This window comes from Cydia pomonella, chromosome 6, assembly GCF_033807575.1.
Source record: "Cydia pomonella isolate Wapato2018A chromosome 6, ilCydPomo1, whole genome shotgun sequence".
Classification (NCBI taxonomy): Eukaryota; Metazoa; Arthropoda; class Insecta; order Lepidoptera; family Tortricidae; genus Cydia; species Cydia pomonella.
The window spans coordinates 13,296,612-13,313,586 of NC_084708.1; the positions used below are offsets into that span (position 1 = coordinate 13,296,612).

At 37.5% G+C, this 16,975-nt stretch overlaps 1 protein-coding gene across 1 annotated transcript in view; it reads right to left on the bottom strand.

Annotated features, from left to right (window-relative positions):
• The window catches only part of LOC133519014 (uncharacterized), an 85,186-nt gene that overhangs the window by 28,749 nt on the left and 39,462 nt on the right, over positions 1-16,975 (bottom strand). The window contains exons 11-12 of the mRNA XM_061852860.1: positions 8,200-8,390; positions 2,486-2,658 (exon numbers count right to left, since the gene is read on the bottom strand). Coding sequence (XP_061708844.1) covers positions 2,486-2,658; positions 8,200-8,390 — 364 coding nt within the window. The remainder of the gene's footprint in view (positions 1-2,485; positions 2,659-8,199; positions 8,391-16,975) is intronic.

The following is a 16,975-nucleotide window of genomic DNA, read 5'->3' on the forward strand; positions in this document are numbered from 1 at the left end:
CAATAGAAACTCTAAACAGCCTGCAGCACACGGCATGTTTAACAGCAACAGGCGCCTTCTCCTCGACACCGGGGGCGGCCCTAGACGCACTGCTGGATATTATACCACTCCACTTGCAGGTGCAAAAGGAGGCTAAGCAGTGCGTCTACAGAATATGCACGCTAAACAGGCCAAAATGGCGCTCTCAAGCATTAACCAAACTAAAGGCCTGGGTTTTTGCAAATAGAACCCTTAGCATGCCCACCGATGACACGCACACTGAATGTCAGTTTAATAAACTGTACACAGTAGAAATACCTCCTAGAGACAAATGGACCAACAACCAAATGTTCGTCGAAGAGGGAAGTCATATTTGGTACACGGATGGTTCTAAGAAAGGCATTGATGTAGGATGTGGGATCTATGGTGAGAGACCTAAGCTCAGAGCCAGCGTCAGCATGGGCACACAGGCCTCAATCTTCCAGGCTGAAGTCTACGCCATCAACAAATGTGCGGAGATTAACCTGGATAAAAACCTACGACACCAACATATCTACATCAACTCAGACAGCCAGGCTGCTCTGCTGGCACTAGAATCCCTTGAGTCAAACTCAAAACTAGTCCAGAACTGTAAAACAAACCTCAATGCACTGGCAAACTCCAACAAAGTCACACTTAGATGGGTACCAGGGCACTCCGACATTAACGGAAACGAAGAAGCGGACGAACTTGCTAGAAAGGGCGCAGACACACCCCTGGTCGGCCCAGAACCGTTCTGTGGAATCACAAAACGGGATGCATATTCACTGCTCAGCAATTTAGAAAAAATAAGGGCAAACGATTGGTGGAAGTTCGTAAAAGGACAAGAACACTCGAAAGCTCTAATCAAAGGGTTCAACAGCAAAAATGCTAGGGAGCTTCTAGGGCTCAAAAGACACAAAGCCTGCGCGGTGACCAGAATTTTGACTGGACACTGTAAATTGAACAAACACATGTTTCAAATCGGAAAGAAACAAGACGCGACATGCAGGTTCTGCCATGAGTCAGAGGAGACTGGAATGCACATTCTCTGCTCCTGTGGACCACTAATGTCAAAAAGAAGTACCCACCTAGGGCGGCACGTATTGCAACCCTATGAGGTACAGAACATTACGGCCCAAAGAATCTGGAATTTCCTGGATTCAACGGGCATCAGTAATGAACTTTAAAGGGCTGTCACAATAGACCAATGCCTGGTCGACGTGGCATTCAAAGGCCCACAAACTACAATAATAATAATAATAAAATAATAGTTGATTGTGTATGAGTTTCTAGTTATTAAACCACAAAAGGAATTTATTAGGGAAAATGCAGCCTTCACTAAACTTGCGTTATACCGTAGCGATAACAATTTGCTACGACACAAAACGGCTAGCGCTGCGCTACTAACTTTCCGCAAGCTTCAAGTTACGTCATAGTTAAAGTGCCTTACTTATTCGAAAACAGGAGCTGCATTGTTACAAAGGATAAAGTTTAGACAACAGAGAAATTTTAAAAGTGATGTGACAAACAAAAGACTAAAGCTCTTCAATTCTGTAATCTTGTCAGGTGTGGTGCCAGTAACAAAGAATCTGTTTACTTTGTCATGCCACGTATCCGACGGTATCACTTTAGGAATAGACCGAAATAGCCGATTTGACTTGGCTAAGCGCCTTAACTAATGACGTCCACGTATACGTGCCCGGACTCGCAACTCTCGCAAGGGCTGAAACTCCCAACCACTCACACTCCTTCAGTTTTTACTGTTCGACTCGTTGTTTATAGCTGTTGACGTGGACAGTTGTTGGGATGAAAGTATGTTATTACTTCACGCCCACGGCAGCTTATGCGTTCCCGGATTTTTATTTTATTTTATTAGAGTACGTCATTTGCTTAACGAGTGAAACTTCCTTTTCCCTGGTTACTTTATTCTCTTATTTTATACTGTTTTTGTTTCTTTAGGGTTGTTGTTTTAAATGCTATAAATAAAGTTTGTTGCGTGCGCGCTGCTCATTTAGAACTCAATTCGACTTTGAGCTAAAAATGACATGCACATAAATCTCGAAACTCGACGTTTAACACGCTGAAGTAACTGCCACTGCCGTGTTTATAGGTTATAAAAAAAGTCATAAAACTTGCTGAAAGCAAGTAATATAGGAACGTGCATGAACAGTAAGCGGCAGCACAGGAGCCCCCTGTTTTTGGCGCAAAGTGAAAATATGAAGTTTAAGCTTCCAATGTAGCCTGCAAGATGACAGAACCTACGATTTATAGGTTCAAATTTGATATTATGAATGATTTAATTCATAACTTGTCCATTGTTGAACCCTACTGTACAAGAAAATGTAGAGGAGAACACTTGCTTTAACGTTAAGTGTCAATATACAGTTTATGGCAGATAATAGACCCTCCAACGAGGACGAAAACGTAAAAATACATATAGGTACCACTCGTATTATAGAGGTATTTTACAAATAATGTTACGTACCTATCAGCAAGTTGACGCCCTCGGTGAGATCTTTGTCGTAGAGCGTGATAAGTTTGGCGCCGTTCTCGTCCAGCGGGGTGATGTCGAGCAGCATGCCTTCAGACACGTCACAGTGCACGTGCCCCTGCCGCGTCACCTGGTACACGGCCGGTGATGGCAGCGTGCGGTGTACCCTGCACAACGCAATACATTAGCTATTAAGGTAAACATAATAACACTCAGTATTTGGACAATAAATTTACACAATACCACCACCTGCGATCATTGATGTATGCTTGATTTCCACCGAAGTGGTATAAAAAAAAATTGATCAGCATAATAATTAAAGACGAGTGGTCTGTGTCACAGTAGGTAGAATGTAATTTTTACACTCGTTAGAATGTGGAATTCATGTAATAAATGACAAACTGTTAAAGATTTAACTTTAATAAACCCCTAAAGGTGCACAAGGAAAAACTAGACGTAGAAAAATTCCAGAAAAGATCGAGTAAAAATAGCGCATCTGTCGCCTACATACGAAAATCCTTCAGAATTTGCGTCTACGGGTATTTACACTCAAGAATCGTAAAACACAGGGATTTTTTATTTGCCAATGCGGCAAGCGTCGGTTTCATAAGTAGAGGAAATCCATCTCTCTACTCGTTGTTTGAAGTGGTTTTGAAGCCCTGATGCTTTTACGGTCGCTCGGAGCCGACCCTAATGCGGTCTAACCGGAGTTCAAACAGAACCAAGGCAGTGCTCGCTTTCAATTATACTATAACGTCGATATACATAATTAACGACCTCGTTATGCTAACCACTCTGTCTAAAGGAGTAGTTATAAATTTACATACAGTTACAACATGCACGTGTATGGACTATTAGGTACTCTTACTTTAATTTTGTGACAGTCAATACCAGCAAATATGCGGCCCACTCTTGAGCATAGGCCTCCTGCCTCCTCTCTTGTAGGTAACAGTAGTTTTAGGATATCTTTAGCCGCCCAGAGGCATATATAAACGCTTTCTATTCATTGTATTTTTAATCTACTATTGACATTATTTTTGAGAATTTTGACAAAACAAAATTGCATTGATCTTGTCAGGTTTCATTTCAGGATCAGGCAGCTACAGTCCCCGCTACGCTAACCCTAAGTGGACAGGAATATACATGCAACTTTAATTTTAAGGATAACCATCAGAGATATACATATTCAGGTTTCCTTACGATGTTTTCTTTCACCGAAAAACAGCTGATACGTTTTACATAAGTTTAGAGAAGCATAACGCAGAACTCACGACTTCGGTATGAAAGTCGCACGTCTTATATACGAGTAACTACATAAGAATTTAAATAAATTATTTTAATTCTTAAATTGGTTTGGATTATACGAGTGCCTCTTAAAACGGCATTCACTACTCTATGAATTTAAAGTTTTTTGCACATGGAAATAGGCTAGAGAATGAGTATGCAAGACAAGATTTAACAAATAGAGTCTGTTCGGAAAGAGAAGAGTCGTAGAATGTATTGGGCCCCATACATTCCACGACTCTTCTCTTTCCGCACAGACTCTATATGCCTAACTTATACTTTAAGGAGGTAGTAAGTAACTATTTTTTTTCTAATATTTGATACAAGTAGCTTTGATCAAACAAATTGGTTCTGATTGGTTTCTGTGATAAATATGTCACTTATTGCAAGTCGATATTCTTTTAAATGCATTAAAAAATGAAATTAGCTTTTATTATAAACCCATCTTTAAATAATATGTTCCACTTTTTTCTACGACATAAATGAACTCTACTACAACCGGACAGGTAGATATCTGATCTTATATTAAATGGGATTAGGATCAGGGTCGCAAGCGAGTTTCTTGGCGGCGGCAACCCATTCGACGAACGAACCAAGAGTGTAAGCGAGTGAAGGCGATGAAAATAAAACACCATTGCCCCATGGGAACCCATATAGGGCAGGGCGCGAGAAAGTATCAAATGTGTGTGCCGAAATTTTACAAAAGTCACTAAATTGACAATGACAATAACAGTTGCAATAACTGTAGGAGCAAAATACCTGTATTAATATTTTTTCGGGATGATAGAACTAGCGTATGAAAAGAAAGTAGTGAATAATGGAAAAAATCTCTCCACCTGTATCCTTACCACGAATTTGAAACGGAAATGTTCACTAGCGACTGCACTAAGTGCACTAACTCATAATGCATCTCCCTCACACTGACATTAGTGCAAGCGAGTAGCACTGCGTTTGAGTTGACGCAGTCGCTTTAAGGTCGCGTGAAACTCATGGCGAGTGTAATGTTCTTGCCAAGCGGACCGAAGACTCCCCAAGTGAGCCATGGCAAAATTCCGGAACAATACTAGGTACTTACTACACAAAAAATAGCTTTAATAACCTAAACACTTCTGTTTTATTGCTTATTTAGTGCCTTTGCTCTAACATTTTCCAGGCTTAAGTAATGATGTATTTATATATCCGTAGGCCCGTCCAGACCCTTTTGAGGCTTAAATAAGCCATAAACTCTGAAGGGAGATCGATGTGGCTACGATAACGTTCACTTGGAGAAGGGAAGATATACGTACTATATTAAATTTTTTATCATAAGTCCAACACGAGCATATCAAATTTTACTGTAGTGGAATCGTGGCGCGTGAACGTGAACCTCTTCTAATACTTAATCTATGGGCTCATTTCCGTATTAGCACATTGAATGTTATAGGTAGATAATATTTCTAATTACCGCATCTAGGCCTACCCATAAAATACCCAGTACCCACCCATAATTGAGGAATAAAAATATAGTATAAATAATGCCTTCAGGCCTCAATGGTTTGTTGTTGAATTACATGTGCTTATTAGTCCATTAGTTCTCCGGATTACCCGTGGGTTCAGCAAAGCATTGAGGCATCGCTGTTTTTCGGGTCACCGCCTGACCCCTTCGAGATTAATCAATCATGTAATTATGATGCGTGAAGTAAGTCCACTCTGACCTTCTCTCGACTCACAGTAAGTTAGTTACTTTGATGATCTTTATTATAGCCTCATTAATCCTAAGGAAGTAGGTATATTAGATGCCGATATAATATATCTTCGTAGGTATTATATCCATGTTATAGGTACATTTATTTATTTATTTAAACTTTATTGCACAGATAAAGAAAAATGTACAAATGGCGAACTTAATGCCAAAAGGCATTCTCTACCAGTCAACCATTGGGTCAAACAGAGACATGTGTGTTGGTGCAGGAAAAAATAATAACAAATAATAAGGAAAAAATTAAACGTGAAGTCAAATAATATTAAAAATATATAAATAGTTAAATACTACTACTTATATAATGTATAAAAGATAGACTAATACATATAATTATGTACATATACATGATGGTGAACCTTATTTAAGTTCTTCTGACATTCGCTTCTAAATTCTTGCTAACTAAATTTAACATCGGGTTGGCTCCCATCGAGGGATCAAATCCTCTTTGTTCCATGCCACTGGATATTCCACAGCGGAACAATTTTACAGCTGAATTGAATAGTTTCAAATCGGATATCCTCTAGTGTTTAAGTTAAACACGAATATTTCGTTTAAGTTGTTTTACATTCAGGCCAATCGAACGTATACTGACAACTAAATGACGTCATTCAGTAATCGTGTATTGGCACGAGCGAGACGCATGATAACTAAATAACATCATTCTGATGTCAGTGTACGGTCAACATTCACATTTAACCGTTTTGGCAAGAACCCTTGTAAACCAGTACCTTTTGGAAGATTATACTTCACTTTATTATAAATCGAAGTTTTTTGAGTAGTCGAGATCCTGACCTGCACGGCGGCTACACTCTCCAATAACAATTTAGACCCAGCGACGACCCAGAAACGATATCTCTGGAGAAGGAGGATTAGGAGAGCCGACCCTAATTAGAAATGGGGTAAGACCGGAAGAAGAAGAAGATGAAATTCGACAAAAGTTAGAGGGCGGGAACACATTTTTTTTCTTTCAGAGCGATTACGACTTTATCGGCGTAACTGACTTATACATCCATGCCAAATTTTCCTTTCCAGCACTAACGATCAGACAGACGGATAGGCAAATGCGTATTACGAAACTATAAGAGTCCCTAATAGTTGACTATGGAACCCTAATAATATCAAAACTGGTCTAAAAATGACGAAGTTCATACGTAGCAAAAATATGAAAAAATCATACAACCGAATTCAAAGCCCTTTAAGATTATAAAGCGGGTTAAAAATAGAGATATGAATATTTTCGACTCACGGCTGACGGTATTCAGGAGGCAAGTTGTTAAAACTCTTGGCCATCATACTACACAATAATACTCAGCAATGTGACATATCATAATGATCAATGAGCGGAATTCTTCATAGCAAAAATCAAACTGTCAGAGGGATTGACCTAACTGTTTTATCGACTTATCGATGTTACGGAATAATATCGCATTAGGTATCCATAATCAACTTAAAAGATTATTCTGTAACATTTGACCTCTTTGATAAGCAACTTGCATCTCCGTATTAAAGTAAATCATGTCAGCGTCACATATGTCATTTATGTCACTTGAGTTTTCATGAGTGATTTCCGTGCCGTGTTACTAAAATGGTTAATCCTAAAAGAAAACAAAAAAAAAATGGATACAGAAAGATTCTTATTTCAGTATCAAAGAAGATTCTTCCACAATATATTGCTCTAAATGTTACGTTCATTTACATCATAAAAGTATTTTCTGTTTTATTCTTTACTATTATACCAAAATACAGTGGCGGTCAGCTAATTAGGGATACCTGTGTTTCGTTAAGTGACATATATTTATCGATAAGTCGATAAAACAGTTAGGTCAATCCCTCTGACAGTTTGATTTTTGCTATGAAGAATTCCGCTCATTGATAATGATTTATATAATTTTGTATATATATTCTTTTTTTGAGATCGTTTTTGCTTGTTGTTCATTTATCTTGCAGTGCATGCTTATTTTGAATGGCATTCTACTTTGTTTTGTATAAACCTACCACTTTTTAAAATATTCTAATAATGTTTTGAACATTGTTTGTCTAATGTGCCTTATAAATAAAATATAGCTTAGAAATAATTATGGCATGGTTTGCAGATGTTTCAACTTAATATTTCAACATTTATTTAGCAAATAGGCCACAAGGGCACTTTTTAATACAAAATTAATTTCGCTTTGTATGAGTTAATCCAGCGGGACGTTTTTAACTCCCACAGTACAGGCTGAGACTATAGTGTAGGTGTTTAATATTAGTTAGTACTGATTTAGCTTGGTTTAAAAATAATTGGTATTATGTCTATTTAGGTTTCCAACGAGACTTTATAGTCTATAATTACTAAGGCTACGCTCGATTACTTGGAACCTAATAGAAAACAGTCGAGCGTGAGACGGTCTAAAAAAACAAAACATATAGGTACATACATTACGTAACAAATTCCGTAATGGTTCGGAACCCCTGCCAGTTACACAAGTCTGACACACATTTTCTCAATATTTTACCTCGGTAATATTTCAGAGGCATTCTCCAATAATCTTAAAGACTCAAACTCAAAGATTTTATACGCAAATAGGCCTCAGGGGGTGCCTTTACACTTTAAGTTATGATATCGCCAACATTTATTAATTAAAAATATTAGACCATAAATAAGCCAGACGAGTCTTTAAGAATAAATATCTAGCTATCGTACCTCTGTCCATCTGCTTGAGTAGCGTTCGCATCATGGCTAGTGTTCTTAGCGTCAGGGTGGGCGAAGTTGTCGAGCAGTGACGAGTCGGCGATGCGCACGATCAGGATGTCTCCGCTCTGGATATCTGCCGAGCCTTCCCAAGACACGACGACTGGAGGACAATCCTCTCCGCCCGCGCAATCCTCTGCCACCTATGCAACAAATAGATTCAACGATTATTACCTTACCATTTTATTATTGTGTTCTTCAATAGGAACACGAAGGAGAATACATACTACCTCGCTTTAACCATTGTTTAGGTCAATATACTTGCGGGGGCGGGTAAAGGTTATATTCCGTTTCTTCGCAACGTATCTTAAAAGATACATACGGCCCGATTTAAAGAATGATTAAGACACGTTTTAGATCTAGGAAAGATCTTTAAAAGATCGATAACTGAACGACATGTCAAAATTGACGTTTATTTCGATTACGCTGTGATCCAAATAAGATCTATATACGATATTTCTAACGTCAAAGTGACATTGATTGCCCGAATCGAGCTGCTTCTATCAATTATACGACATACAAACGATATCTAAATGAGAACTTATCTAAACCAGAACTTATCGTTATCGTATTTCATTCTTCGAATCGGGCCAATAGTTTATTACCCTTTTTTTCGTATATTTTTTTTGTAGCGTGGGTGGCCGAGTGGGTCCGACGGCTCTGACGTCCGACTTTAGAAGGTCGCAGGTTAAAATCCTGGCTCATATCAATGAGTTTTTCTGAACTTATGTACGAAATTTTTCGGTGAAAGAAACCATCACGAGAATACATCCCTTGCATACATTCGCGAAGATATTCAAAGGTGTATGTGAAATCCCCAACCCGCATTGGTCAGAATAATACTAGGTTATAATTTTTGCGCTATTTATTACGCGTAAGCGAGAGTTAATTGGGGTTAGACAGAACCAGAAGTTAACTAACCAGTATTTTAAAAAGCGGCCAAGTGCGAGTCGGGTTCGTCCATGAAGGGTTCCGTACCATTATTGACGTATTAAAAAAACTACTTACTAGATCTCGTTCAAACCAATTTTCGGTGGAAGATTGCATGGTAATGTACATCATATATATTTTTTTAGTTTTATCATTCTCTTATTTTAGAAGTTTAAAGGGGGGGATACACATTTTACCATTTTGGAACTGTCTCTTGCGCAAACTATTCAGTTTACAAAAAAATGATATTAGAAACCTCAATATAATTTTTAAAGACCTATCCATAGTACCCATAGATACCCCACACGTATGGATTTGATGAAAAAAAAAATTGAGTTTCAGTTCTAAGTATGGGGAACCCCCAAAATTTATTGTTTTTTTTTCTATTTTTGCGTGAAAGTCTTAATGCGGTTCATAGAATAGATCTACTTACCAAGTTTAACAGTATATTTCTTAAAGTTTCGGAAAAAAGTGGCTGTGACATAAACGGACAGACAGAGACGGACATAACGAATCCATAAGGGTTCCGTTTTTTGCCATTTGGCTACGGAACCCTAAAAACAAAACAAACAACAAGTTTGGCCTGCAGCATTTTCGTATTTCTAGCATTATTCTTATTTAACCCCCGACGAAAAAAGAGAGGTAGACCCTCTCTCTTTGGCATCGTAGCTCTCAAACGGCGGATCGATTTCGATGCTGTTTTTTTACGTGTAAGCGAATTTCCTTGCGATGTTTCTTAACTATATTTGATATAAATCGATCCAGCAGTTTGAATGAATAATATAAATTAATAATATAATATATACCCCTGTAGTGCCACAGGTTAGGGCCATGGCACACTGCGTCCGATTACCACTATAATACGCGCATAGTGTTGTCCCGCACAAACTTCGGAGCGACGTCCGAATCGGACGCAGTGTGCCTGTGTGGGTTAAAAAACTTGAAATGACAATTAATTCAAACATTTTAAAAATCCCCTAAGCAAAAAAGACTTATAATAATAAAACCGACCAAGTGCGTGCGCGGTTTTTTTTTTCAAATAAAATAAACATGTGGAAAATCATTATTTAAAATAACATTATTAAGGTTGCTAAGAACGTTTTTTTAATTATGCAAATACTTTTGGAAATAATCGCTCCCTTTAACTTTTGAACCAGAAACCAGAAAAGCAAATTTTTTTTATATATATAGAAAATAAAACTTAATAAATACTTTCCACGAAATTTATTTTGAACATGATAGGTGGAGCCATTTATAAGTTTTTTTTGTACTTATCTTATCAAATCGGCCTTAGTGCCACGGAGATACACTCTTTTGCTTGTCTGGCTTTTTACCCGACTACGGCAAAGTAAAAGGAGAGTGTACAGATGGTACGAGACCCTCCGTTATGCGTGGTCCGACTTTTATACGAACTTAATTTTTAATTAAATAGTTTTTTGTAACAATAAAATAGAACGTTATAATGTGGCGCCACTTAAAAACAAAACTTATAAAAAATAATTTATTTATAAAATCACTCTCAGAAAATGTATCTTATTAAAACAACCGCTACTCATCACCTAAGTACCGACCTACCTAAATAAATACCAACCTAAATGAAAATTCCCAAGACCACAAAAAATATTAACTTCTACCGAAAAATGGCCAGTATCAAGACCCCCGGCGCATTCAGGCTACATTTGACTTTATACCGCCTCATGTGTCTCGCACAGAAACCGCACACGCGAGTGACAAAGTCACACACATTAATTATCACGTAGGCCTTTGTGGGAGCGTAGAGTGAAATGACTGCTTTATTTACTGAAAAACATTTAGGGATGCATCAAAGAAATTTATTTACACGGTGGTTACTTCGTACTGACAAGGGTCCCTTTTATATAAAAATTTAACTTTAATGAAAATATCCAAAATTAATTGCGCAATGATTTTTCTGCTTTCGCGCTTAATCATAACAATAGCTGAAAGCGTATTTCGATTATAGGTAATCAGTCACAGGTTGTAAAATTGTGATGGATATGACCTGTCAGTGTTAAAAATGAATTTGACTTGATTAAGAATAAGAATGTTATTACAATGAGAATAAGCTTCCTGGTCATTTAACATAAAATCCGATTCTGTTTATATTATTCTAGATATAGAGCCGGTGCGCGCTGGAGGATTTGCCCTACAGTTCATGCATGCTCCCACCTTGTGGCATAAATTAGAAACTTAAGACGAAAGGCGATGGCCGCTTCTCCATACGTAGTCCCCATTTTCCTCTCTGGATATTGGCATTATGCAAAATATTATTACACAATTTGATGTTATTAACCATAGGTATGCCCCTACGTTTGACTTTTATAGATTTTTTGATTATTGTAAAAATCAGGAACAAAAAACAGATTTCATACAAATTTTTCCTACTTAAAACTTTCCTTTCCTACTTCGAAAAAAAAAAATCAAACGTAGGGGCATATTTTCAATAATATGAATATCCAAAGAGGAAAATATCCTTATTTTACCCGTGCAAAATCGCTTTTGCACGGGTCCTCCACATTCGTCTTAAGCTTGACATTAACATTTCGCGCCAATAAACAAGGGACTCTCGTGCTTTGTGCTGCCTCCTACAGGGACCAATTTCTCGAACGGTATTAGTCTAATATTATTAGTGTGTTGCCATGGTAACTTATACGATTTGACAGGGTCCCATTTCTCGAACGGTATTAGTCTAATATTATTAGTGTGTTGCCATGGTAACTTATACGATTTGACAGGGTCCCATTTCTCGAACGGTATTAGTCTAATATTATTAGTGTGTTGCCATGGTAACTTATACAATTTGACAGGGTCCCATTTCTCAAACGGTATTAGTCTAATATTATTAGTGTGTTGCAATGGTAACTTATACGATTTGACAGGGTCCCATTTCTCAAACGGTATTAGTCTAATATTATTAGTGTGTTGCCATGGTAACTTATACGATTTGACAGGGTCCCATTTCTCGAACGGTATTAGACTAATATTATTAGTCAACGACCTGTCAAGTCGTTGTCATGGGTTACCATGGCAACACACCAATAATATTAGACTAATACCGTTCGAGAAATAGGCCCCAGTTCGTGGACTAATAATTAGTCTAATACCGTTCGAGAAATAGGCCCCTTTTCATGCACGCCCTAATAAGAAGCTAAGTAGCGCGATAATAATATGTGCTTACTCTAGACCTGTAGACTACGTAATTAATGATGCGTTAGCTTGAATATGATGTTATAAAATATTAATTTTCCTACTGAAGTAATAGTTAGTGCTTTATGGGAGGAATTCACTGAGAATTTTCGATATACGTGCTTATGCAAAGATTAATGTATGTTCATAATTATAAGGATCTGCTAGCTGTTTGCCTTCATATATTTAACGAAATTACGTAGTAGATGTACATATAAAATTTGACAACATATCCTAAATTGACAGTCTCCATTATTATTTTTATTAGCAATGTATTGAATTTCCAAGAGGTATTTACCACTCGACTCAAGACCAATAAAAATGGGAAGATATATACATACTTATTTACGTAAGTTATATATTGTGTATAGAATTTTAAATATGTTACAATCATTAACAAATGTACCATGTGTGTGTCTTTATACATATTTTTGTATATCATCGATAACAACGTAGAGCTAGAGCGTACTTTACGTTACTCCCTGAGACCAATTCAAACTTGTTTTTATTGTAATTGATGTCATTTAATCATCATTTACGGCATTTCGTACTTGTTCGTTCCTGCATTGGCGCGAGCGAGATGCACGGGTGAATCATAACAAAATGGCTTAATTTAAATATCATTTTGAGGTCAAAATGTAAGTTTGAACTGGCCTCTCAGTATTGCTAACCTAACCTAACTTCCCGTTCACTAGCCCCGTCCGGAAAATATTCGGTACCTGTCTACCTGTTATGTAGGTGAATATATATGAAGAAATATCTATTTTCTGTGCTCTAAAATATATAAGAAAAACTTAAATTTAAAATTTCTGCCAAGGCATGTGTATAAGGGTCGTATTCGTACCTTAAATACTACCTACAGACCGTAGGACCATAGGACGTAGGTTCCTACATCCAGATGAGGGTAGGTCCGATTGTGTCGATAATGACCCGTCATAAAGAATAATTCGAAGCCATTTCAAGAAAACCCGCCCGGATTCCACTTATCACTCTCACGCGTAATTTAATTTAATTGTATATTAATTTCCTTTCATCCTCCATTAAATTTCTGATATTTTCAGTCTCGTTCATTTATTCTTACAAATAAACGATTAATAAAGAACGCCAATTAATATCGTTCCACGTATAGGTACATATTTTTCCAACAATTCGACAACAAGGTCTTATATTCACGAATCAATGTATAAAATACATTATTTTCATCCTCGATGAAATTATTCACTTAAGCTTAAATAGCTTTTGTAATTTTTTATTTCATACATTAAGTATGAAAAACATTTCAGTAACCCTCAACGAGGGTGTGGAGCGTTAGGGTCGGCAACGCGCATGTAACTCCTCTAGAGCTGCAGGCGTACAAAGGCCACGGAGACTCCTTACCATCAGGCGGGCCGTATGCTTGTTTGTATTATCAATCGCTGCTTGTTTGCCACCGACGGAGTGTAAAAAAAAGTAAATAATTTTAGCAACATTCGACCACACTATAATACTTATTTAGACATTTTTTTAACCGACTTCAATTCCATAGAAGGAGGAGGTTCTGTATTCGGTAATGGGCGTAATGGCTATTTTTTTATGTACGTTCACCGATTACTCCGACACCCGTGGCCCGATTTGAGTAATTCTTTTTTTATTTGAAAGGAGTTACTTCCAAATTGGTTTCATTTTAATTTGGTTTTGATCTGATGATGGGATCCATGAGGAATTGAGGGAACTCCTCATTTTTTAAAGGCACGTGTATAGTGATTTGGGTCTTTTCTTAAGATTTAAGCAAATCGAGCATTTTATCTCAAAAACCATAAATTTGATGAAGTGGATTTGATGATGATGATTTTTTTTTAATGAAGTATGTTCACCGATTACTCCGACACCCGTGGTCCGATTTGAGTAATTCTTTTTTCGTTTGAAAGGAAATACCTCCAAGGTGGTCCCATAATATTTTTGGTTCTGATCTGATGCTGGAATCTACGAGGAATTGAGGGAACTCCTCAATTTTTTAAGGCACATGTATGGTGATTCGACTGTATTCTTAAGCAGCTCAAGCATTTCCTCCCGAAAATTACCAATTTGATGTCGTGCAACTGTAGCCTTACCACGAGTTTGGCTCTACATATTAGCTGACGTGTTCGTAACTTACTTTCTATACATCTCGCTCACACTAATAGGATGCCAGAACGAGCGAAATGTATAGAAAGTAAATTACGCTAGCGAATATGTCGGTGTGAAACTCTTGGTAAGGCTACTTACTGATTATGAAGACCACGGGCGATATGTGGAACTTCCATCTTATAATTGGGTGTATTATGATTTTTGATGTAAAGGTGTACCGGGTGTCTACCAAGTCAAGATTTGAGAAGTTAGGGGGTTGAGGGGGCGGTCGGGTCGGGTCGGGGACTGCGGGGTTGGGAGTTGAGGGATCGGGGGGTAGTAGATGAGTGGTCGGGGGTTGGAAATTGAGGAATCTAACCACCAATTCCTCAATTTGCAACCCCCGACCACTCATCTACTACCCCCCCTATTCCATTATGAGTTAAATTGTTTGGCGTTGAGGGGTCGGGGAATGGCGGTTGAAGGTCGGCAGCTGATGCAGGAGAATTTCACTGTTAATTCTAAACGGGGGTCAATTTGAATTCATTGGTCTGATCATCACCAAAATTGATCTTAAAGGACACATCTTGAATTTCTACATATTTTATTCAATCGCGTCGAAAGTTAAATAGATAATGTCTATGAATTTTCTTTTTTTATGATATTTATGATATAGGAGGAGGAGGATATGAGCAACGAGGAGACCAATCGCCTGAAGGTAAGCGATTACCGACGCCCATAAACACGTATGATAGTCGTATCGTTCCGAAAATACCGCAGGCGACAGATCATTCCATAGTTTTGTTGTCAGAGGCAGGAAGCTTCTGGAGAAACGCACAGTTGAAAACTGAATCTACTCTATAGAGAAATGTGGCGAACCGCGAGTTCTAGTTTGGGGCTACCTTTTTAGTTCACTACTAGCTTTAAATAAAGTTAATACTTGCTGTATTCGGTCAATCCCGTTCTGCATATGATACGATCCGATTAAATGGAAGCCAAATATAATGACTTTCGTCTGAAATTCTACAAGTTATTCGTTTTGCAAAGGCCAAGCCGGGGTCGCAAAGTAAATAAAATTATGGATCAAACGCGTATCATCCTACAGTAAAGGTTAAAAGGGTTCTTATTATTGAATGATCTTGCTACCCTATCTCTATTTCACAATACACTTATGATCGGAAATTGAGAATAGATAAGTGGGCAATCCTTCCTGAACCAGCCCATAAATATTTTTTTCTGCTCGTCGACTGTAATGGTTGAATTAAGATTTCGTATACCAAACTATATTTGTCTATTTTTCATGTATGGGCTCCCTTACACGACCGCCCAAAAAAGGAGTGTATTGTTTTCAGTTGTCATGTTTGTGGGTATGTAAGTTTCTGTTCCACCCTAGCAGCTAAATGCCTGAACCGATTTAAATATTAGAGATATCGTTGGAATCCTTATGTCATGCCGAGTAACATAGGCTATGTGACATCATGATTAAAACAATATGGCGGACTATGTATTGCAAATTGCGCAACCGACAGAAAAATAAAACTTATAAACCCATCGAGTAGGGTATAAAAAAAAAGATTTTGAAAGCCTATTCCAAAAATATATACAACTTATGTGTTAAGGTATTCATTTGGAAAGAGTATATTTTGAAAATTTACTTTAAACGCAAATATAAATGAATTACCTAAACCTATTAAGTGGGGTACCAAAAGAAAGAATTTTTGACGGCGATTATACAAATATATATAAGTTAAAATGTTTGATTGTACCGTTGGAGAAAAAAAAGAAATGTTCTACATCGCGATAATGACATTATTCTTTCCCACTCAACTCTACTGAGGTATTTACCAATTTTCACTAATTATTTAGGTGTTATAGTAAAAAAGGATTATTTTAGATGACTCGTAGAAAAAGTATGGTATACAATAGTGATATAATCAAGCTTTTCAATCACGTACCTTACTTAGGCAACTCAACGAGCTTCGTTGCCTAAACATGGTACTCGACTAAAAAGCTCTCTATTATAAGTCGAGGGCAAAACCTTTTTGTACCACACAAAATATTTCTCGTTTATTAATGAGTATATTATCTCCGATAGATGGTACAGGCACAGTAATTTATGAATTGGCTCCTATTGATCCTCTGAATTATTTTAAGTACATAAACTCGTATAGTGGTTAACCCTCGTGAGCGCCAGCTGCCGCTCCATGGGTGGGTTGAGGAATGGCACCCAACGAAGAACGTAAAAAAAATAAAACATCGTCTCCCGTTTGATACTTTGACAGATGATAGTTAAGATGCTGTTTTTAATTAAAATAATCGTCAGGCGGTTGTATCGCGGTGGTGAGAACGTCAGCTGGTCGCATGAACATGTAACAAATAAGCGCTTTAGCTTTTTGTGTTTATTACTATACTCTTATTCCAACATCCTATAAGGTTGTCATTTTTCATTAGGTATTTATTGTATGCGACCCACTTGCACCGGAAGAACTTATATAGTTTTCCGTGCAAA